This window comes from Eretmochelys imbricata, chromosome 5, assembly GCF_965152235.1.
Source record: "Eretmochelys imbricata isolate rEreImb1 chromosome 5, rEreImb1.hap1, whole genome shotgun sequence".
In the NCBI taxonomy this organism is placed as follows: Eukaryota; Metazoa; Chordata; order Testudines; family Cheloniidae; genus Eretmochelys; species Eretmochelys imbricata.
Window position 1 is genome coordinate 83124461 of NC_135576.1, and position 23350 is coordinate 83147810.

A 23350-nucleotide genomic window follows, 5' to 3' on the forward strand; every position below is an offset into this window, starting at 1 on the left:
GCACCAGAGCCAGTCTCTGGGCAACCTAATATGTGCAGCTGGCCTGTAGTTGGCTCCCTGATTGGCTACACTGCCTGATTGATTGGAAGAGAAAGCAGACTGGCTCTTAAGCTCAGCAATAGCAGTAGTCCAGTAGCTGCTCAAAGCATTCATCCATGGCTGCAATAGCTCCTGCACCTGCTTGTTCCGAGTCTAGTTCTAGCCCTGCTTCTGCCTCGCTCCAAGTAACCCAGCTCTGATTCTTGACTTGACTCCTGCTCCAACCACTAGGTATGTCCTCCCAGTCACTGACATGTTTTTTTCATCTTCAAGTGCTTTCACATGTCCATTACGGTATAGGTGGCTCCCAAGCTGTTACCCTAGGTGGTATGGCTAGAAGTCTTATTAGAAGAGGCACTGTTTTGCCTACATTTGCACCCTCTCTTGACTGAGGCAATGGTGAGTAATGTCTGGCAAAAGTATGGCTTGAGGATCACACTGCTGCCCTACAGATATCTATAACTGGGACATCTACTACGAATGCTGCCGAGGCCAAGTGAGCTCTGGCCAAATGAATTATAAACTTGTTGGGAGGTGATATACCTTTGGTTGCATAACACAATTATAAATTTGATAATTCATTGCAAAAATCTTTGAGTAGTGATTGGATCTCTCATGCATTCTGCATCCATAACAAAAAGTTGGGGCAAAACTCAACAGGGCTTAGGCCGATCCACGTAAAGACTAACACTCAACGAACCTCTAGGTGTGGAGTCTCCACTCATTCCTACATGAGTGCGGTTTTGACAAGAACATTGGCAAATGGTTCAAATGGGAGTCAGAAACCACTTTCCAAAGGAACCTGAGATGTGATCCCGGCTGCATCTTGTCCTTGAAGAAGAACTGTGGGTCAGTGACCAATGCACTCTGTTTACATACCCTCCTGGTAGATGTAATGACTACCAAGAAGGCCGCCTTCACTGACAGGTGCACAGTGGCTGAAAGGGAAGGTCCATAGGTGCAGACAAACCAAGTTCAGGTCCTAGGAAGGAGTTGGTTCTCTGATGGGCAGAAACAATCTAGACCCTTCAGGAATCTGTTTGTGAGAGGGTGAGTGAAAATAGTCCTACCATCTTTGCGAGGTTGAAAAGACAAGATGGCCACTAGATATATCCTGATGGAGTTAATTGATAAACCCGATTCCTTGAGGTTCAAGAGACCACAGAATCACAGAATCATAGAATATCAGGGTTGGAAGGGACCTCAGGAGGTCATCTAGTCCAACCCCCTGCTCAAAGCAGGACCAATCCCCATCTATCATTTAGATAGTCCAGCATCATTTGAATTTTAGTCTGCATCAGTGAGAAGTTATGGAGACAGACCAGACGGAGAAATTTTTCCGCATACTAAGGTAAATAGCCCTAGTGGAAGGTTTCCTGCTGTTAAGGACACATTGTGGACTGCCTCTGAGCATCTTCTGCATTCAACCACAAGAAAAACCACAAGAAAAGGCATGAGATGGAGCAATACCTGGCCATGGTTCTGTGTCAGCATGCCTCTAAATACTGGTTGCAGCAGGGGTTCTACAGTGGATAGTCTGTAGAGGTCTGAATATCATATCTGTCTTGGCCAGCCTGGGCCAAGAATCATCCTGCCATGTTCTTGCTTGAGCTTGACAAATGATCCTGGGAATCACAGGTATTGATGGGTATGCATATAGGAGCTCTTATTCCACAGAAACGATATTGATCCTAGTCTATGACCAACTCTGGAACAAAAGTGGGCATATTTGCTGTCCTGACAAGTTGCAGACAGGTCCACAAACATTTTGAAGGGCCATTCGTCCTAAGTGAATGATCGACTCAGATGATCTGCCAGACCATTTTGAACCCCAAGCAAGCGAGAAGCTTTGAGAGTGACAGAGTTCCAAAAACAGAAGTTCACATTCCACAGCTAGACTGCCTCCTAGCAGAGGCTGTCCAGTCTGGATCCTCCTCGTTCATTCGCGTAAAAGACTGCTGTTGGCAGTAAACACCTGAACTGACTTTTCTTGACTGTGAGGGAGGAAGTGCTAATGTGCCCAGAAAATTGCACATAATTGTAACCTGGCCTCATGTGCGACCCATAAACCTTGAGTCCGATGCACTCCCCATTCCATAGCTGCTGCATCCATTACCAAAGTCATGGTAGGGATAGGTGGAGAGAAAGGGACCTCCTGCACAGGTTGTCTTGATACCAGGGCTGAGGGAGTGTGTGACTGGAGTGCTCCAGTGCCGACGGACTCAACCGCTGTAGCGATGACAGATGAGGGTGTGACAGGTTCCCCGGGATGCCACCTGGAATTGACGTACCACTGAGTCCTCTGACCCACCAGCCTGGGCTCCCTCTATCACTGTGTTGCTGTGACAAGTTACAAAGCCCTCCAAGCTTGCACTCCCACCAGCATTCATGCAGGTAAGGACACACCCAGCTGCAGTTACATGCAGGCTCTCTAACCATCAGCCTAGGACCCCAGAGCAGTACCATCCTGCCCTTGTCAAATCTGGCCAGTATATGGGCTTAACATCTGGTCTGTTTAACATCTGGACCTTGAAGAACACAGACATAGGGATCTCATCCATTCTGCTGGTAATGCTGGGAGAGCACTTCCACAAGGGGCCACTGAACAGCTTCCCTTTGATGCCTGACAGGGTTTCAACACGGGTTTCTAAGCTGCCTCCATGAGGATGTACTGGACATGCTCCTCCCTCAGTTTCTTTGCCCTGGCCTTAAAACCATGGCAACTGGAGCACCTGTCTCTAATGTGACCCTCACCCAGGCACTTGAGACAGCACAAATAAGGGTCACTGTAGAGCATAAGCTTTCTGCAGCTCACACATGACTTAAACCCTGGAGACCTTGGCATAGGCCTTCCCCATATTGGGTGGGGCCTAGATGCTCTGCTAAGCAAAGCTTTAGCCAGAAAGCCAAAATAATCCAAATAAAATAGTAAAACAAATTTAGTAAGATGAGAAATAAAAACAAAACTTTTAAGAGTCCAGGGTGAAAAGAGTACCACTAGGCAAATAATTCATGAAAATCCCTCAGGCTCTGACCAGCAACCACGGAAAGTGAGAAGAAACTAAGGGAGAGGCAGGGCAACTCCAACCTTTATACCCTCGCTTCTCAACATAAGAAGCTCAATGTTGGGCAGGGCCACCCCTATGGGTACTTCTAGGGAAAACTCTCCCACACCAGTGCACAAGGCATGTGTGCACACACCTACAGTGTAAGTGATATATGCAAGAACTCAAAGAAGATTCCATTTTCAGGTGGAAATATTCATTAGCAGCCCAGTTAATAAAACAGACAGGCTTTCTGCAAGGTAGGTCAAACAGAAAGTGGTTGAGTTTTCAAAAGCTTGAAGAAAGTAAATTCACTCCCATTCACTCATAACTGACTTGACTCTTGTTCATCGCATCTACTGCCAGAATTGAGGTGATGTAATTAAGGCAGTCTAAAAAATGTGTTCCACATATAGAGCCTGACTAATGGCTTTCAAGAGCAGAATGATTCATTTTTCTCTAGCTAATTGTGGCTAATAATGAGTATACTAATTAAATGTGGCACTTCTCCAACTCCTTGAAAACCATTTTTAAGCACAGAAGACTTCAAGAACTCCTGAAATCTGCACAAAAAATCACTGCGTATTCACGCCGATCTGCTTTTGAGCTAGTTTCTACTCTTTTGGTTAAAAGACAAGATATCTTGGCCCAGGTCATTCCCTCTGAGGAACCTCAGGAAGGCAGCACACCCCTGTATCAGTCTCTTCTCTACAATCTGCAGAGAGCTTTCTGTGGGTTTAGAGGTTCACAGTGTCAGGGCCCTTTGGCATGTCCCCCCTCAGCACTATAGAATCTTTAAACTGTAATGCAGATGTTCATGGTCACTCCAGACTCCTGGGGCCGTTGTCCACAGGAGGCGCCTTATACTTTTCAGTTACGTTGCAAGGATGCCAGTGCTGTTCTCCAGGTGGCTTGTAACATCCGAGAGGTGGAGGTGTCCCAGAGGCAGACCCCCTATTACATGGGTTCATCAAGTCTGTTCCGATGTTGGACTCTCAGGCCATCAAGCCTTTGCGGTTGCACAGGAACAGACCAAATAGTGAACGATTGCTATGGCCAACTAGCTGGCTAAGTGTTGAAGAAGGAAGGAAGGAAGAAGTGAAAATCTGTCCCCCAACTTACTGATATAAGATCTAAAGTATAAGTGGAACTGCAAATCAGACCACAGTTACCTTCATTTTAATTGCAGCACCATAGAGAAAGAATCAGTGGCTATTTTGTCCATGCTGCATCTCTTTTTAACTGTCCTCTAGATGGTTATTGTGACAAGGGTTCCAGGGGGGCCACACTGAGGTTGCTTAATCAGGGCAAACTGCAAAGAATGGACAGACGATCCCCAAAACTGGTGGTTATTCTGATACTCAGATTTACCAAGCCAGCAAGAAAACAAACACCTTACTGGTTACCCAGAAGCCAAAACACAGTTCCCTTAAAGCAACCCAGCCTCGGGCATCCTCCCAGACAGTCAAGACAAATATGATGATGATTACTGAAAATCTTGTTCATCATCTACCAATCCTAAAGGATGGTCACATTACCTTCCAGGTCAATGAATATTTCAGATCTTTCCCAAATAAATGCTTACAGCTAATTCTTATTATCTAAACTAAAATTTATTAAAAAAGAAAAGAGGGTATTGGTTAAATGATCATTATACATACAGACATGAACAGAGTCCTTAGGTCAGTTTCATAGTAGAGATGGTGAGCTTTAGAATTGCAAAAAGTCCTTTTCAGAATCAGTTCATCAGGTTGTTGTCCAATGCCCAAATATTCAATATCAGAGCGGTCCAGATGACTCAACTTCCCCTGAATAAAGCTTAAGCAGATCTGAGATGAAAGGATCAGGTCCCAAGAGTTTTTATAGAGATTTTTGCAGCCTCTTGACAGCACCAGTCCTTGAGTGAACATGGCTTTTGAAGTAACCTTCTATTTCCTAAGCATCCTAGGTAATTAGCTACATAGATTAACATAAATCAACTGCCTCTCTCACACCATTTTACAGGTGATTTACCACAAACTTCAAAGAGAAATTAAGAAAGTGATATTAGTACATTTAAATGTTAAGATCTTATTTTGATCTCTGAATTAACCGAATACAGCACGGAAAGGAACTGTTTGGTTACATTGTTAACCTCTAACAATATTTATATAAACACACAAAACACAAACATTATCCGATATGTCTCTAAAGTTTCAATCAGAATCAATTATCCTGCAAGTTGCTAAACTCTTTTTAGCCCAGCATCACAGTTATACTCTCATTTATTTATAATTTAATAATGGGGAAAAATCAGGCAATCCCATTGCTAGCATAGTAAGAAAGAAGCAATTCAGTACACTATTCCTGCCTGCATGTTACATGCAAAGGCAAACATAGATGTATGAAGATAGTCCTGAAGATGTTTGATAACGCTCTTTTTGCATTTTCAGTAATGTGTTTTAATACGTTAGTATTAATAATATCACTTGGCAGTTCACCCCATTTTCATTATGGTGTTGGACCCCTTTAAAAAAAAACTAGATCTACTACAAATTAGGAGCCAGTTCCACAAAAATGAGTACTGTAGCCCCAGTCACTTCAATGGAAACACTGGCACAAGGAGAGCACTGCTGTAAAAGAATAGTGGCATCCACTGGTTAGATAGAAAAGCCATTAATAGGTCTGATATTCCCATTGGACCCATGTTATCCACCTGAAAAGCTGAAAGTTTGAACACCTCATCTTTTATTTCCCTCAATAATACTAAACATTTGTATGAAAACCAATGCAATGAAAGAAAAAGTTGCATTTTATCAACCATGAATGAATTCAAATAAGCAAAGAAATTCTAGGGAATGCTGGTGAGTTGCTAAGTGATCCCAAATACCCAGATGAGGTTTGTTAAAAACATATCACATCAAGAAACAAAAGGAAAGGAACTGATTAAGTCCCTCAACAAAGAGATAAATAAGATGTTTCAGTAAATTATGGAATGTAGCAGTAATTTATGTGGCAGGATTTACTGAATGAAATGCAGTCCAGTAAATCCTTTATCAGAAACTGGGGAAAAGGCAAAAATGGTACAGAAAAAAAAAACATGATTAAAAATGTAAGCCATTCATTGTCATCTGAAGCACAGTGAATCATATGAATTTAATAATGATATATTGGAGGGGAAGCCTTTTAATGTACAACAGGACATTTCTAATAATTATTAACCCATTTGTCTATGTTCAGTTTTACAGGATTTTAGGATTTGGTGCATTCGGAAGTGTTGCTGTGGTTTTTTTGTGAAAGACTCCTATTCCTGCTCTTTTCCTCCCTGCCCCCCTTTCTACCCATATCACTAAAAGTCTAGTATGCAGGTCCTCACCACATCCCAGGTTAGCTTCTCCCGTAAATTTCTCCTCTCTGGCCTTCCCACCACACTTATCTTCCACCCTCTAGCTGCTGAGATCACCACCTTCGTCTGTCATGTTGTCCCTGCTATCCACTCTTCTGAGTCCCTCCACTTGTTCTCCCTTTTCCATCACAAGATTTCTGTCCTCACTCTGTTTCTCCCTGCGCAACTGTTTTGTTTTTCTTACCCTATTGTTCCCTCTCCCTCTGGTCTGCCTTTATCGGCCACCTGCCCAACAACTTCCACGTATTCTTCCACGTTCCCCATCTCACATGAAACACCTTCATTCACAAAGCTATCTCCTCCACATCTATCCTCAAAACCCACTTCTTCTATGATGGCTATGAAAAGTTGGCCAACCTAAGAACGGATTTTTTGAGATTGTCAATGGGTATTCATGTCAGAAAACAAAGTAACCCCCACTAGATATAAACCTTTCACATATTTTGACTATAACGCTAAGTTGTGGTACAACTCTGCCAGGCACCATGCATTCATGGCGTCAAAATGCAATTTCACACTCAGAAGACTCATATGATCATCTTTCTTAATTGCTTCAATCATCAGAGAAATAGTTACAAATGTTGACATTTAGATAACCATCATTAGGCATCTGAATTACCATTGAGATGATGTAGAAGTTCACACTTCCCACAGCTATTATTGCAAACATGAAAATTCCTGCTTAGAACTGGTTCATGTTTTCAGGGTTATCTGTCTCTGAAACCAAAAAAACCCCACAGATTTTCCTTACATGGTTTAAATGAATTCAGTGCTTGTGTAAGAAGCTAGATTGTCAGCACTGGCAGAGTAAGTTCTCTTATCTGGAGAAAGTACTGCATGAACTGTAGAAGTTTTTCTATATCACCCTCCTCAGTGTGCCTCCAGAGAAACTGCTTCTAGAGGTGAAAAGGGAATTCCTTTTTCTAGATTCATTCAGCCTCTGGCAAATTGTTAGAGAGAAGGGACAACTGTCCACTAAGAAGTGCACTGGATCCACCAACCCATTTCACATAAATTGCCCACCAGAAGGTAGCTGCATTCAACTATTGCTGGGGCTCCATACAGCCCTGTGCACACCTGAATCCCACCTTGTACAACTACTAGCTCTTTCTCATCAGTTTCTCTTTTTACCCCAAACTGAAGGTGGTTTCTCATTATGTCTGGTCTTGATTCAAGTTTTTGAGGTTGCATTGCTGGTATTACCCTTTCCATCAGTCTTCATCTATTGGTGTTGTGGATGGGTGAACAGATGAAGAAAAGGTTTAGCACATCTGGGTGAATGAGTTGCAAGCATTCTACGGGGTGACTAGAGGCTATTGTGAGTATGGGAGAGGGAGGGTAGTCACAAATGTGAAATGCATCTGGATACTCCTGGACACTTCTCTTTACATAAGGCACCACAAAACCCATGGTTGTAACAACCTAAGGTAGAACTTTGTTACTAATAGCCAAGGCTGAATTTGAGCTTTCACCTCAAGGTAAGAGATTCTACATTTTTTTGCTAAGGTCCAGATCCACAAAAGTATTTATTTAGGCTCCTAACTTCCATTGATCTCAATGGAAGTTTGGAACCTAAATACTTTTATGGATGTGGCCTTTAATTCTTGAACAATCCAGGCCTGCTGGAGTACAGCTGACCAATGTACACAACCGATTCTGAAAGAATTATAACTCATTTGTACCAGCCTACTTCACCTTGACTTTAGTTATCTTACATATTGTCTCCTTTTGTTTTTTTGTCTTATTTTCTTGTTTGCTGGAAGTTGATTCTTTAAACAATTTATCTTGTGTGCTGTGTTAACCTTTTATCTGAATATAATTGTTAGCTGTGGATTTAAATAGAGTTTTCATTCAGTCTGCTTCTTCTTTGGTTATCTGGAAAAAACAACGACGACAATTTATTGCTTTGTTTTATTTCCCTATTTTTCTCCCTTTCTACTTTGTTGTTTTTCACCAGAAAAGCTTGCAGGGAGACAGAGCAGGGGCCATTAGTAAAAAACCACCACATACATACACACCCTCACCACCCAGGTTAGACATAGGTGGTGCCACACCTATAATCTTACTAACTTGTCACACCCATAGTATCTTAACCTCATATACATCATTTAGACATTTCTCAGTTTTAGTGCATGTGTGTTTACTGCCCTGCCTGCATGTACTGTTCCTACAGTGTTCAGAAAACTGTGATGAGGTAGGCTCTTCATGAGATATGAAAAACTGGATGTGCTAAACAAATCTTTCTTCATATTCCCCCCCTTATCATTGAGTTTGCCACATTCAGTGAAGCAAGTTACTGAATGTAGTTTAAGCAATACTACACATTCACATTCAGGAAAGACAATGATGGAAACAGTTTTGTAAGCAAAAACAGCAAGAAAAAAAAAACAGAGATGATGCTATGTGCTATAACTTTATTGTGTGAGCATTGATGAAAACTTGTATTGCCCTTTACAGAAAAAGGTGATTGAACATGTTAACAGTAGTTGGATTCTTGGGCAATGTATTAAATCGATGCAGGGAACATTTTCACACAGAATGGTGATTCTTGCTGCAACTTAGCCAGGAGGCCAGCCCAACTGACGTCCACCAAGAACATGGAGATGTACATGATAGACAGACTGCCCACCATCTGGCCCTTCATTCACGACCATTCGGTATCCCTTGGTCAAGCCCAATTCAGCAGCACACTTCTTGCCAACAATCATTAGATGTCCAAGAAGCTGAAAGGATTAAAAGGGAAGAGAGAGAGAGAGAGAGACAGAAAAATCAACCACAAAAACAATTATGAGTAATTTGAAGAACAATCAGTTTATCAGTTATGTGGAATAACTGTTAAAAAAAATTCTCCAAGAAAATTTTAAAAACTACAGTGAAATGAAATTGCATATAAGATCAAGAATCTGATTTATAAAAGGTCTTTTTTTAAAAAAGGGGGAGGCAAGGGGGTGGGGAGGGGATTAGAGGCAAGTTCCAGCGAATGGAAGTCACAGGCGGCCAGCACCTCTAAGGATTAGGCCCCTTTCATTCTTTAGGCAATGAAGAAAAATCCAATTAAAAAAAAAAGTTGACTTATCTGGTATATAAAAAGAAAAGGAGTACTTGTGGCACCTTAGAGACTAACCAGTTTATTTGAGCATGAGCTTTCGTGAGCTACAGCTCACTTCATCAGATACATACCGTGGAAACTGCAGCAGACTTTATATATACACAGAGAATATGAAACAATACCTCCTCCCACCCCACTGTCCTGCTGGTAATAGCTTATCTAAAGTAATCGTCAGGTTAGGCCATTTCCAGCACAAATCCAGGTTTTCTCACCCTCCACCCCCCCACACAAATTCACTCTCCTGCTGGTGATAGCCCATCCAAAGTGACAACTCTTTACACAATGTGCATGATAATGAAGTTAGGCCATTTCCTGCACAAATCCAGGTTCTCTCACTCCCTCACCCCCCTCCAAAAACCCACCCCCATACACACACAGACTCACTCTCCTGCTGGTAATAGCTCGTCCAAACTGACCACTCTCCAAGTTTAAATCCAAGTTAAACCAGAACATCTGGGGGGGGGGGGGGAGGGGGAGGAAAAAACAAGAGGAAATAGGCTACCTTGCATAATGACTTAGCCACTCCCAGTCTCTATTTAAGCCTAAATTAATAGTATCCAATTTGCAAATGAATTCCAATTCAGCAGTTTCTCGCTGGAGTCTGGATTTGAAGTTTTTTTGTTTTAAGATAGCGACCTTCATGTCTGTGATTGCGTGACCAGAGAGATTGAAGTGTTCTCCGACTGGTTTATGAATGTTATAATTCTTGACATCTGATTTGTGTCCATTTATTCTTTTACGTAGAGACTGTCCAGTTTGACCAATGTACATGGCAGAGGGGCATTGCTGGCACATGATGGCATAAATCACATTGGTGGATGTGCAGGTGAACGAGCCTCTGATAGTGTGGCTGATGTTATTAGGCCCTGTGATGGTGTCCCCTGAATAGATATGTGGGCACAATTGGCAACGGGCTTTGTTGCAAGGATAAGTTCCTGGGTTAGTGGTTCTGTTGTGTGGTATGTGGTTGTTGGTGAGTATTTGCTTCAGGTTGCGGGGCTGTCTGTAGGCAAGGACTGGCCTGTCTCCCAAGATTTGTGAGAGTGTTGGGTCATCCTTTAGGATAGGTTGTAGATCCTTAATAATGCGTTGGAGGGGTTTTAGTTGGGGGCTGAAGGTGACGGCTAGTGGCGTTCTGTTATTTTCTTTGTTAGGCCTGTCCTGTAGTAGGTAACTTCTGGGAACTCTTCTGGCTCTATCAATCTGTTTCTTTACTTCCGCAGGTGGGTATTGTAGTTGTAAGAAAGCTTGACAGAGATCTTGTAGGTGTTTGTCTCTGTCTGAGGGGTTGGAGCAAATGCGGTTGTATCGCAGAGCTTGGCTGTAGACGATGGATCGTGTGGTGTGGTCAGGGTGAAAGCTGGAGGCATGCAGGTAGGAATAGCGGTCAGTAGGTTTCCGGTGGTGGTGGTGGTGTTTATGTGACCATTGTTTATTAGCACTGTAGTGTCCAGGAAGTGGATCTCTTGTGTGGACTGGACCAGGCTGAGGTTGATGGTGGGATGGAAATTGTTGAAATCATGGTGGAATTCCTCAAGGGCTTCTTTTCCATGGGTCCAGATGATGAAGATGTCATCAATATAGCGCAAGTAGAGTAGGGGCTTTAGGGGACGAGAGCTGAGGAAGCGTTGTTCTAAATCAGCCATAAAAATGTTGGCATACTGTGGGGCCATGCGGGTACCCATAGCAGTGCCGCTGATCTGAAGGTATACATTGTCCCCAAATGATGTTCACAAAGACTTGGGGCCTGATTTTCAAGAGAGCTGAGACCTTCTAGTTCTCATGATTTCAGGCACCTCTTGCCAACCCTAACACATTATTTTCCATACTAGAACAAGAATCATCTAGTGTAGAACAGAAGGATGAACATTAGAATATATTTCAAAACAAAAGCAATATTTCTGTACTAGAAATGTGCATTTCTAAAGCTACATAATATTTTTCATTGACTATTAGTTATTTGTACTGCAATAGCAGCCAAGATACAATAGACGCTGTTCAAATTCCTAAAAAGGAGAAAGAGTCCATGCACCAAAGAGCTGGCATTCTAGCAACTACTAAAGTTTAAAAAAAAGAAAAGTTACTGCCCTAATGAGACTACAATCTATGACCACTGAAAGCTACAAAACGTAGTGCTGAGCCATGGTTCCAGAAAAGGTGAAACAGCCTGTAGCTCTTTATAGTGAGAGTGAGAGTGCGAGTCAAGAACAAAAAACATTCTGATCAAGTGTCGGTTAACTTCCTAATCCTAAATACACAGCACTTTCATGATTCACCTGAACAATTTCACATTTGGACTTCCATTTCTTTGGATTTCTTTCATTTTGAAGTAAAGTCACTCCTCCCCCAATACACCACTTTAAGCATTAACAATCAAGCTGTTTTATCACAAGCACTAGAACAAATTATCTAGGGAGGCTGTGGAATCACTATCATTGGAGGTTTTTAAGAACAGGTTAGACAAACACCTGTTGGAATGATCCTGATAATGCTTAATTCTGCCTGAGTGCAAGGGACTAGACTAGATGATCTATCAAGGTCCCTTCCAGTCCTACACTTCTATGATTCTACTCTAATGGGCCACCAGGAGACAAATTGTGAGAAGGCATTTCTCTAGCTGAGTGACCAATGATTCAGAATGGAAAGTTACACCTGATGCCAATGCAAAGCTGATAATGTTCCTCTACTGTCTCTCCTTTCTTTGCACATATTTCCCTTCCAAGGTTTTGTTTGTTTTTTATTTTTATTTTTTGGCAGACTTGTACCAACTTCCACCAGCTCAACATTGTAATAACTTACTCAACAAAGCGTGTGGCAGAACTAATTACAGGGTACATTTGCCAGTGAATGTTTTAAAGGATGGTACCCTGTCATAGTCCTAGATCAGGTGGTCTCAGAGTAGCTAATGGATTATTAAGAATGCCGCTGCATCTTGTGAATGTGTTTTGGTCATTTTATATTGTAACTTTCAGAGCTTTTGTTTTAAAGCTATGTTGTAATGACATTTAAACTTGGAGTTAAAGCACCATAGGCATGCATTGCACCTTTCAGGCAGAAAATAAAACAAGATTCCTGCCCTAAAGAACTAATAGTTTTCAGATGTTATAATGGTAGATTCAATGTAGACAGAATTTACAGAGGAGAAGGACCTCAGAATATTGATTGATCACAGGATGACTATAAGCCGCCAATGTGATACGGCCGTGAAAAAAGCTAATGCGGTCTTGGGATGCATCAGGCGAGGTATTTCCAGTAGAGATAAGGAGGTGTTAGTACTGTTATACAAGGTAGTGGTGAGACCTCACCTGGAATACTGTGTGCAGTTCTGGTCTCCCATGTTTAAGAAGGATGAATTCAAACTGGAACAGGTACAGAGAAGGGCTACTAGGATGATCCAAGGAATGGAAAACCTGTCTTCTGAGAGGAGACTCAAAGAGCTTGGCTTGTTTAGCCTAACCAAAAGAAGGCTGAGGGGAGATATGATTGCTCTCTATAAATATATCAGAGGGATAAACACCATGGAGGGAGAAGAATTACTTAAGCTCAGTACCAATGTGGACACAAGAACAAGTGGATATAAACTGGCCATCAGGAAGTTTAGACTTGAAATTAGACAAAGGTTTCTTCCCATCAGAGGAGTGAAGTTCTGGAACAGCCTTCCAAGGAAAGCGGTGCGGGAAAAACACATCTGGCTTCAAGACTAAGCTTGATAAGTTTATGGAAGGGATGATATGATGGGATAGCCTAATTTTGGCATTTAATTGATCTTCAACTATTAGCAGTAGATATGCCCAATGGCCTGTGATGGGATGTTAGATAGGGTGGAATCGGAGTTACTACAGAGAATTCTTTTCTGGGTGACTGGCTGGTGAGTCTTGCCCCATGCTCAGGGTTTAGCTGATCGCCATATTTGGGGTTGGGAAGGAATTTTCCTCCAGGGCATATTGGCAGAGGCCCTGCGGGTTTTTTGCCTTCCCCTGCAGTGTGGGGCACGGGTCACTTGCTGGAGGATTCTCTGCACCTCGAAGTCTGTAAACCATGATTTGAGGACTTCAGTAGCTCAGACATAGGTTAGAGGTTTGTTATAGGAGCGGGTGGGTGAGATTCTGTGGCCCACGTTGTGCAGGAGGTCGGACTAGACGATCATAATGGTCCCTTCTGACCTTAAAGTCTATGATTCTACGTAGTAATGTAATGTAATACATTTTCACAATACTTACAGATTCATCTGAATCTTCTGCTTCAGATAATTGGACAATTGGCTTCTTAGGAACCACTAGGAAATGCGTTGGAGCTTGAGGTGAAATGTCATGGAACGCAAGGCACTAGAGAAAGAAATTATTAAGAGCTGAAGCACTAACTTTTTAGATGAAAATAAGCCCCATATATAAATCTGAACATCTCATTACTACCCACATCCCTACCAGTATATACTGAAGTTGAGATGGTAACTTCAATAACTTTCCAAAATTAGCCCTGGTTACTGGATATCCCTTAAAAGGTAGTTAGCAATAAGAGGAAAACCTTAACTCAAATTAACACAGAACGCCCACATACAGAGGCCTACAAAGAACAGTTTTTAGTACGAACAAAGAACACTGGTTGGTTTATTTTCAGGAATTACTTACAACTATTTATACAGCATTCTAAATAACAAAAAGCAACTTTTCAGGCAATAAACTATACGGATTCCAGCAATATATCCTCTACAGTTTACCATGATTAGAGGCAAAGTTTCTTAAAACTTTCACGTAGACAAAGGGAAATAAATACACCTGTATACACATCTTGGCTGCAAAGCAGCAACACAGAAACTGCTTTAGAGACTACTTCAAAACCATTTAGTGTTCTAGAATAAAATTTCCCCTCCACAGCTGTGATATTATCCTGACCTATTAAGATACTGGCTCTTCAACTGTCATTAGCTATATGGGTCATACAAATGGTAGATTTTTCAGTAAGAACCCATCTTCTGCATTGCATTTATATGGGACCTGATTTTCACAAGCAAAGAGCAACCACAGCTTGCAATGATTTCAATGTTTAGTCAACCCCAGGTGGATCCAGTCAGATTCAAACTGCTAGATAAAAGAACTGGATTATTATGTTGCACTAGTAAATATGCAACTTTTCCTAACTTTAGGAGTCAAAATAGGAGGCATGCCATTAAAAATTAGCCAAATCCAACAGTACCAGTGCCAAATTAGGATTTTGATAGCTTTCTCATAGCAGGATGGCTGCCTCTTCTACTCATACAAATTCTGTGTTTGTGGCCAAAATATGGTATGATCCAGATGCCAGATCAGAGTTCATGCAATGCTGCTGCAGACAGACACACCTATGTCTTGATTTTTAAAATGCAAGAGTGGTTAAACATGTTCTCTATTTAAACAGAATTTAGATCTTTGAAGCCCAATACAGGCTGAATCCAGGTGTTGGATCCAAGTGTTGGCAGTACTACCATGCCAGGATGCACTGTTGGGTTGTTTTTTTGTTGTTGTTGTTTTTGTGTTTTGCTAAAGAAGGAGCAGCTAAAGTTATTCTTTAATAGCTAAGTAATGCCATCCGCGGGGGGTAAATGGCTGGCTCACATAAGATCCAGAGAACAGATGCAAGTATTTAGTGCACTACTTGCACCACCCAGAATCCATTAAGGTCCAGAGATTTTTTTTGTTTCAGAAGGCCCGCTACACTTCTCTATTTATGCTTTGGAGAGGGGGGCGTGGTGGCCAAAAATAAGCTATCCAGGGTTTGGCAGCACCGCTGCGCTGCACCAACAGGGAAGCCGTGGAACTTGGAGGGCTGGGATCAAAACCAAGGTTTCCCTTTTCCCACAAAGGTCTATGACAAAAGGCCCGGCTGCTAGTCAGCGTAGCAACACCGCCGCAACCAGATCGGGGAGACGCAGCAGTTTTAAGCCCACTGCCCCCAGCTGGGGAGGCCGAAGACTTTGCCCTTCGGGACAGCGAGCCCCGGGGTGACAGAGCCAATTGTGCATTTCGCGCCGTTAGCCCGCGTTTTCTCTCTGCCCGCAGCGAGCCCTGCACGGTCAGCCACGGCACCCGCCCCGGGAGCAGCACATGGACCCCCCGCCTCCCGGCGGGGGCCACAACCCCGCACCCCAGCCTGCAACGCCGGGCGCCCCACCTCGCCCCGGGCAGCTGCTGCCGGAGGAGGACACGCCGCGGCAGCCGCCCGCCACATGCAAGCGCGCCGCCGGGAGCCCGCCGCAGCCGCCGCGCCCCCAGCCCCCACCCGCTCGTCCTCGAAGATGATTTTGGCCGGGATCTCCTTGCGGATGATCTTCCCGAAGATGGTTTCCCCGCCGGGCCGCGCGGCCTGCGCCTTCCGGATCTCGTCGGCCATCGCTGCCGGCTGCCGCCCTCCGCCTGCAGAGTCTGCCGCCCCACTGCGACAGCCCCGCCGGCCTCAGCCCACGGCATTGGTGCTCTCGCCTGCCCATCACTCTGTCCCCGCCCTGCTGGGCACGGAGTTAAAGGGGCAGCAGAGTGCTTCTTGCCGTGCTGCTGGGCTCTGTCATTGCTGTGAAACGTCGTCCGGTGAAATCGGCCCCCAAATGTAGGGGCTGGTCCTGTAGACATTTACTCCACTGACCCCAAAACTTCCCTGCATGTCCATAACTGTGAAATATGTCCATCCTCTGTGCACACTTTCCCTTGCTAAGCAGACTCACAACAGTTCTGCCTGTTCTGAGCAGAGTTAGGCCATGTATACGCTACAGAGCTAAGTCGACTTAAGTTTTGTCAATGATCATAAGTTGTTTTAGTAACATCAGTGGAGCACATTCACACAATGCTCCTTGTGTCCACTGAGCGCGTCCACAGTCATTGCATCGGCAGAGAGAACGTTGCACCGTGTGTAGCTATCACTGTGCAACTCGCCACCCTCTGTCACCCTGGGCCACTGGGACTTCCGAGAATGGATTGCAGTGAATCATGGGGATGTGCTTGCTGTCCCATGATGCAGTTCTTTCCATCCCATCATTCCCTGGGCTTCATACTTCATTTGCTCCATTTTTCAACAGCCCTTGTAAACTATGCACCTGCAATCTCTGCCTGACAACATGGATCCTGAGCTGCTGATCATTCTGGTGATGAGGGTGATGAACACAGTGCAGCTGGTCCTGCAGTATTACATGAGCTGTGAAACAGAGAGTGTATCGGTTATGCCTGTCCTGCTTTCTGCCATAGAAACAAATAATTCAAGATTGCTGCTGACATTCACAGAACAGCTTGCCATGGTGGAGCATCGGTACTGGGTTCGGGAAACAAGCACTGAGTGGTGGGATTGCATCATGATGCATGTATGGGATGACAAGCAGTGGCTGCAGAACTTTCGGATGCACAAATCCACCTTCCTGGAACTGTGTGCGGAGCTTGCCCCAGCATTGCGGCATAAGGACACCAGAATGAGAGCTGCCCTCACTGTGGAAAACTGAGTCTGGCAACTCCAGACTGCTACTGGTCAGTCGTGAATCAGTGTGCAGTTCGAAAGTCCACGATGGAGTCTGCAGTGATGCAAGTGTGCAGGTCCTGCTACAAAGGACTGTCATTCTCGGTAATGTGCAGGAAATAATTGATGGCTTTGAGGCAATGGGATTCCCTAACTGTGGCAGAATGACAGATGGAACACATACCCCAGTTTTGGCCCCCAACCATCTTGCAATGGAGTACATCAACTCAAAGGGCTACTTGCCCATGGTCTAGCAGGCGCTGGTGGATCACCAGGGCCATTTCACTGGCATCAGTGAAGGGTGGTCAGGGAAGGTGCATAATGCACGCATTTTTCAGAACACTGGACTGTATAGAAAGTTGAACGCTCAGACTTTCTTTCCAGACCAGAAGATTCCAATGGGGGATGTGAAAATGCCCATAGGGACCTTGGAGACCCCGCAAACCCCTTACTCCCAGGGCTCATGAAGCCTTACACCAGAAACCAAGTCAGCAGCAAAGAGCGCTTCAACAACAGGCTTAGCAGGTACTGAATGATGGTCGAATGTGCCTTTGGCTAATTAAAAGGTCTCTGGCGCTGTCTTTTTGGCCAGTTAGACTTCAATGAGGAAAATATTCCAATGGCCATTGCAGCCTGCTGTACTCTCCATAATATTTGCTAATCGAAAGGGGAAAAATTTTCCCCAGGGGTGGGCCGCTGATGGCGCTGAAGCTGACCGTCTGGTTGCTGATTTTAAGCAGCCAGATACAAGGGCAATTAGAGGGGCACAGTGGAAGGCTATATGAATCAGGGAGGCTTTGAAGGAGCATTTTGACAATGATTCCCAGTAATGTCTGTATTTGGTGCATTCAGCCAGGCAATATTTAGTTTCTGCCATGAAGTACTTGCTTCTTGAGTGTTAACTGTAAGGAGCAAATAGTCCTACCTACAGCCAATGTGTCTCAGTGTTAAGACTGAGCGATATATGTATGTATTTCACAAATTAAGACTCATTTTATTTCAAAGACTCAAGTTTAATAACAGGATCAAACACAAACTTGGTCAAACGAGGGGCATGACAAAGAAGAACAGTCTCGCGGTTAGGGCTCTCACAGCTGGGTGTAACTCCAACTTTCATTGGGAAACCAGTCCCCAGGAGTGGAGCACACGGGGTACTGTGAGGACCAGGTATATACAAGGAATGCCCTGGGGGAATTTGGGGAGAGCATGGACTGCAGTTCTGTAGTGACTGGAGGCGAAGTCTGACACAGATTGCTGCAAATGCAGGCTAATGAGGGACTTCAATATCTCTGGTCCTCAAGAGCTTTATCATCCACTACTACCCCTCTGTCCTTTCCTGGCTATCCAGCCTCAGTCTTTTATTAATTGTCTCCCTTCACACTCTTGTTTCGCTCTGTACTGCATCTGTTGACTGCAGCACCTCGCGAAACAGCCTTACTCCCAGGGCCATCCCTAGCTATTCTGGAGCCCTACGCAGCCCCCACATGGGGTGTGTATGTGTGGGACCTCAGGCCTCTACGGGGGGGTGGGGGCGGGGCAGTGGTGGGGCTGGCCCCAGGCCTCGGGGGCAGGCTGGCTTGGGAGGCAGGAGGGAACCACCCTGGCCCTGCTGCAGAGCTCAGGGAAGTGGGGGCGGGTGAGAAGAGGCAGGGCGGAGCAAGGGTGGGGGCCATGGGGAAGAGTTGGAGCAGGGGCTGGAGCAGCATGCAGCAGCGCAGGGCACCAGGAAATTTGATGCCCCAAATTTCCTGGTGCCCTACGCAGCTGTGTACTTTGTGTATGGGTAAGGATGGCCCTGCTTACTTCTCCTTGGTCGCCACCTTATCTGATAGAGGCACTCCGCCACTGTGGAGGAATGCATTCTCAAGGGCACATCTGCAGAAGGCAAAGAAACAATGAATAGAAACAGTATTGTGAGTGTGCTCACTGCTGTGAATCACAAAAATTATACACACCTCTTTCTCACTGTCCCTTGGCTAGTACCAGGTTGTCGTGAGACCTAATTATGGTGAGTTCACAGGGAAGAAGGTGGTGGGCAAGAGGGAAAGGGCAGGAAGGGACAATGAATAGTTTGTGAGGGGGGGTTAATAACCCGCTAGGGAGCCTATTGTGAATATTGGTACCCTTTTCCACCGGCTAGGGTAATAGAACCCAATATCTCACTACTAAGGGTAATCCAGCATGCAAGGGAGCATCTCCTACATGCGTGTGGCTTCAGACTGGCTCCATATGCTGCTCACCTGTGTGCTGCTCTGGTCCGTCCAGAAATAATTGCCGGATGATGCAGCAAAGTTTCCTACAGCAGGGGGAGAAACAGGCAGCTCTCCCACGGAACCTTCAGCAGAAGATTGCAGAATACCTACTGCAATGTTTCCTAGAGATCACTATGGGGGATTCCGAGACATCCCCATGTACATTAACAAACTTTTCTGCCATGGCCCCACTGTGTAGATGGACAGGCTCTGATGTTAATTTCTGTCCCTTATCTCTCCTCTACCATATAACAAAGTACATGAAAGCTCAGTTTCCTCTCACCGGGCAGTATCAAAGCAAAATGAGCACTTACCGGAGCTCCCCTCTCCGGAATCCTGTGTGCCAGAGCTGGAGTGCTGGGACTAGCTAGACTCCTCCAGAGTGGGAAAAAGAGGTCCTGACTCACCTCAACACCAGACAACCTTGCTGTGTGCTCCACATCATCCTCCAACTCCACCTCTTCATTCACCACTTCCTTATCAGGGATGAGTCCACTGGCTCCTGCCTCCAGTCCCCCCGAAGTATCCATGGGGCTCTTGGCAGTGGAAGTGGGGTCGCTGGCATCTGCCGAGGATGGCATGCAGCTCCTCCTTTGGTGCCACATCAGAGCAACGGTTGGCCTCCCTTGTCTTCTGGCATGCCTGCCTCAGCTCTTTGATTTTATCACAACACTGTTGCATGTCCCTTTTGTGCCCCTTCTCCTGCATGCCATTAGCAATCAGCCCATAAGTATAAAAATTCCTACGGCTGGTGCAAAGCTGTGATTGCACAGCCTCCTCTCCCCATAGACTCAGCAGATTAAACAGCTCTGGTGCGCTCCATGCAGGAGCGCGTCTACTGTGGAAAGCCGGCATAGTCAGCTGGGAAGTTGCTGTGTGAACTGTGCATGCCGAGCAAACAGGAAGAGGAATTTCAAAAATTCACGGGTTGCAGAGTAACAGACGTGTTAGTTTGTATCTGCAAAAAGAACAGGAGTACTTGTGGCACCTTGGAGACTAACAAATTTATTTGAGCATAAGCTTTCATGGGCTACAACCCACTTCATCAGATGCATAGAATGGAACATATAGTAAGAAGATATAGATATAGATACACATACAGGGAAGATGAAAAGGTGGAGTAAGAGGCTAGATGAGCTATTATCAGCAGGAGAAAAAAAAACTTTTGTAGTGATAATCAGGATGGCCCATTTAGACCGTTGACGAGAAGGTGTGAGGATACTTAACATGGGGAAATAGATTCAATATGTGTAATGACCCAGCCACTCCCAGTCTCTATTCAAACCCAAGTTAATGGTATCCAGGTTGCATATTAATTCAAGCTCAGCAGTTTCTCGTTGGAGTCTGTTTTTGAGGGCCTTTATATGGGGGAGGGGGGGCATATACCTGTGTACCTTCAGGGCAGTAGAGTTCAAACCACTGACCAGAGCAGTCATGATGGGCAGTCACCTCCTGGAGGCCAATTAGGGCGATATAACCAAGTAAGGTGTCTACACTGACGCTGCATCGCCCTAACTATGTTGCAAAAAGCTCTACGCCGCTTGTCAAGATGGTTTTATTATGTTGGCATAGCAGGGGAATTACATTGTCAGGAGGAGCATTTCAGTATGTATAACTCCACGGTTTTGTCGACGAAAGCTGACTTTTGTGGACAAAACTGTGTAGTATAGGCAATGCCTGAGATGACAAAATGGCACTGGCAGCTGGTCTACATTAGCATTCCCATCACTGCTAGCACTGACTGGAGATTTTGAGAAAAATCTTAGCATTTTAGTCCTGCACATTGGTCCATCTTCCAACCACAAATCTAAACAAATGCACCACACTTCACTGAGATCAACAAACATAATCCATGCAGTGTTTCTAGGTGAAGTTGCTTTTGAGAGATGAAATGTTAAAAAATATTAGAAAACGTTCCAAAAGCTAAAACAAAAACAAAAAAACACAGTCCACTTAACCTTTTTAACCTTCATAGTTTCCAAAGCCCTGGTTTGATTTTTCTCACACTTTCCATAACATTTCTTGAATATAGGATCATTATACGCTCTTGTAAGGGAAATACGTGATTTAACCATAACTATGGAGAGAATTGTGGGAAAAATTCTGTTCTCAGACCAGTGTAAATTTGAAGTTACTTCAGTTATTTTAAGATGGTATAAAAGAGCAGAACTTGTCATACTCCTTCCATAATGGCTGTCTAGTAATAATATGTCCTGGGGCACTACAAAGAAAGGTCTGACCAAACAAATCAAAGAACCATGGGCTGACGTTCTGTCCTTTACCTCATCCCAGCATATGTAGGTATTTTGGAACATATATGTCCTAGGGGTACTGCTTTGCTTAGTTGTAAAGGGGTAAGATAAGGACAGAATTTCTGCCTCAGCTTTTAATTTCCTTGCTTTTCTATGTTTGTCAGACAGTGAATGTTATTTTAACAACGATGTTGTTAAACTTCCTTTTTTTATTTCACAGGATTAAAATGTCTTTAAGGAAAGAATATAAAAATAGACATAATTGACTAGATACAAAATGATAGATCAATATATTACATAAATACTTATTTAAGGCCCTGATCCTACAAAACTTACTCATGTATTTAACAGTAAGCTCTGTAAGTAGGCCCATTGATTTCATTGGAGTCCTTAGCCTCTGTTATTTGCTAGATATTAATAGCTCAAAGAAAGATGATAAACCAACATAATTTAAAAACATTATTCTAAATGTGCAGCAGCATTTTTTCAAATGTAATCAACAGACCTGGTTAAATAATTTTATCAAACTACTTATTTAATTTTGCAATAGCTTAAAAATAGTCAAAAATATTTCTCTAAGTCACCCAGTTTTTATGAATAGTTGAATAATTCACTAATGTGGCTCTTGAACCTGCAACTGTGTTTGATGAAAAAGAGTCTTGCACCTCTTAAAAAGAAAAGGAGTACTTGTGGCACCTTAGAGACTAACCAATTTATTTGAGCATAAGCTTTCGTGAGCTACAGCTGCTGTAGCTCACGAAAGCTTATGCTCAAATAAATTGGTTAGTCTCTAAGGTGCCACAAGTACTCCTTTTCTTTTTGCGAATACAGACTAACACGGCTGTTACTCTTGCACCTCTTAGTGGATCGTATTCCAGGATCAGGACTATGTTCACTGAATAATTTATTCAACATATTTCAGGAAGTTTTCAAAAAAAAATTTCATGATTATTAAAAATTATTCCTTCAGCATTAGTAATAAATTGTTAAAATAATGTATCTGCTCCTATTAAACAAATGTTATCGCAAAGTAAATTTCCCTCAAAGGGAATAATCTCCTGAAAAGAGAAGATGATAATGGAAATGCTGACAGACTGTTACATATATATTGTATGCAATTATAATTAAACAAAGGAATATAGTTATCTAAATTTAAAAAGTCTAATTTAAAGCTGCAAAGATGATTAAGGAATTACAGTTCCTATTCCATCCTCAATTAATCCTATCAAAAGATTCAGCCTTTGGCTAATTTTTTAACTCAGCTATAAACCACTAAAAATATTAGGTATATAAAGAAAATAACAACTGATTCTTAACTAACACATTACAAATACAACACTTAATGACTTACACACTATAAAGTTTAACATATCTTAGAAAGAGAACTGTCTATTTTTGTTAGAGAAATGAATTTTCTAAATTAAAAATTGCATCCATGAATGAAAATCGGAGTGACCGAGACACCTTTAGGTTCATTGTATGCTTTCCTATAATCAGACTCATATGGAGTCAATCACTGGATTCAGGTGTTTTGATGTGAGAAGGAGAAAAGTAATAACATTTTCCCTTTCTCAGAAAAAGGTGATGATAGGGTCACTTGATGGCTTAATAGAAAATTAATGAAATGACAGAGCTTTCTACCTCTCAGTCACTGCTCTGTTTCTAGTGCAATTGCCAGCGTCCTATAACTGCTATCATTTGTTTGATGATCTATAGGATTGTTTGATGATCTGTGAGCTGTCAGTCTCACTTCTCTTCCTAGTGGAGAGGTGTCCACATAATAAAAACCAGCCCAC

At 43.5% G+C, this 23350-nt stretch overlaps 1 protein-coding gene across 1 annotated transcript; it reads right to left on the reverse strand.

The window, feature by feature from the left end:
• Window positions 1–8862: 8862 nt before the first annotated feature.
• On the reverse strand, window positions 8863–15981 carry HINT1 (histidine triad nucleotide binding protein 1). Its single transcript, XM_077817409.1, has 3 exons — window positions 15833–15981; window positions 13798–13902; window positions 8863–9191 (listed from the first exon to the last, which is right to left on the reverse strand). The coding sequence occupies exons 1-3, from the start codon at window positions 15941–15943 to the stop codon at window positions 9027–9029; spliced, it is 381 nt and encodes a 126-aa protein (XP_077673535.1). The 5' UTR covers window positions 15944–15981; the 3' UTR covers window positions 8863–9026.
• Window positions 15982–23350: the final 7369 nt, after the last annotated feature.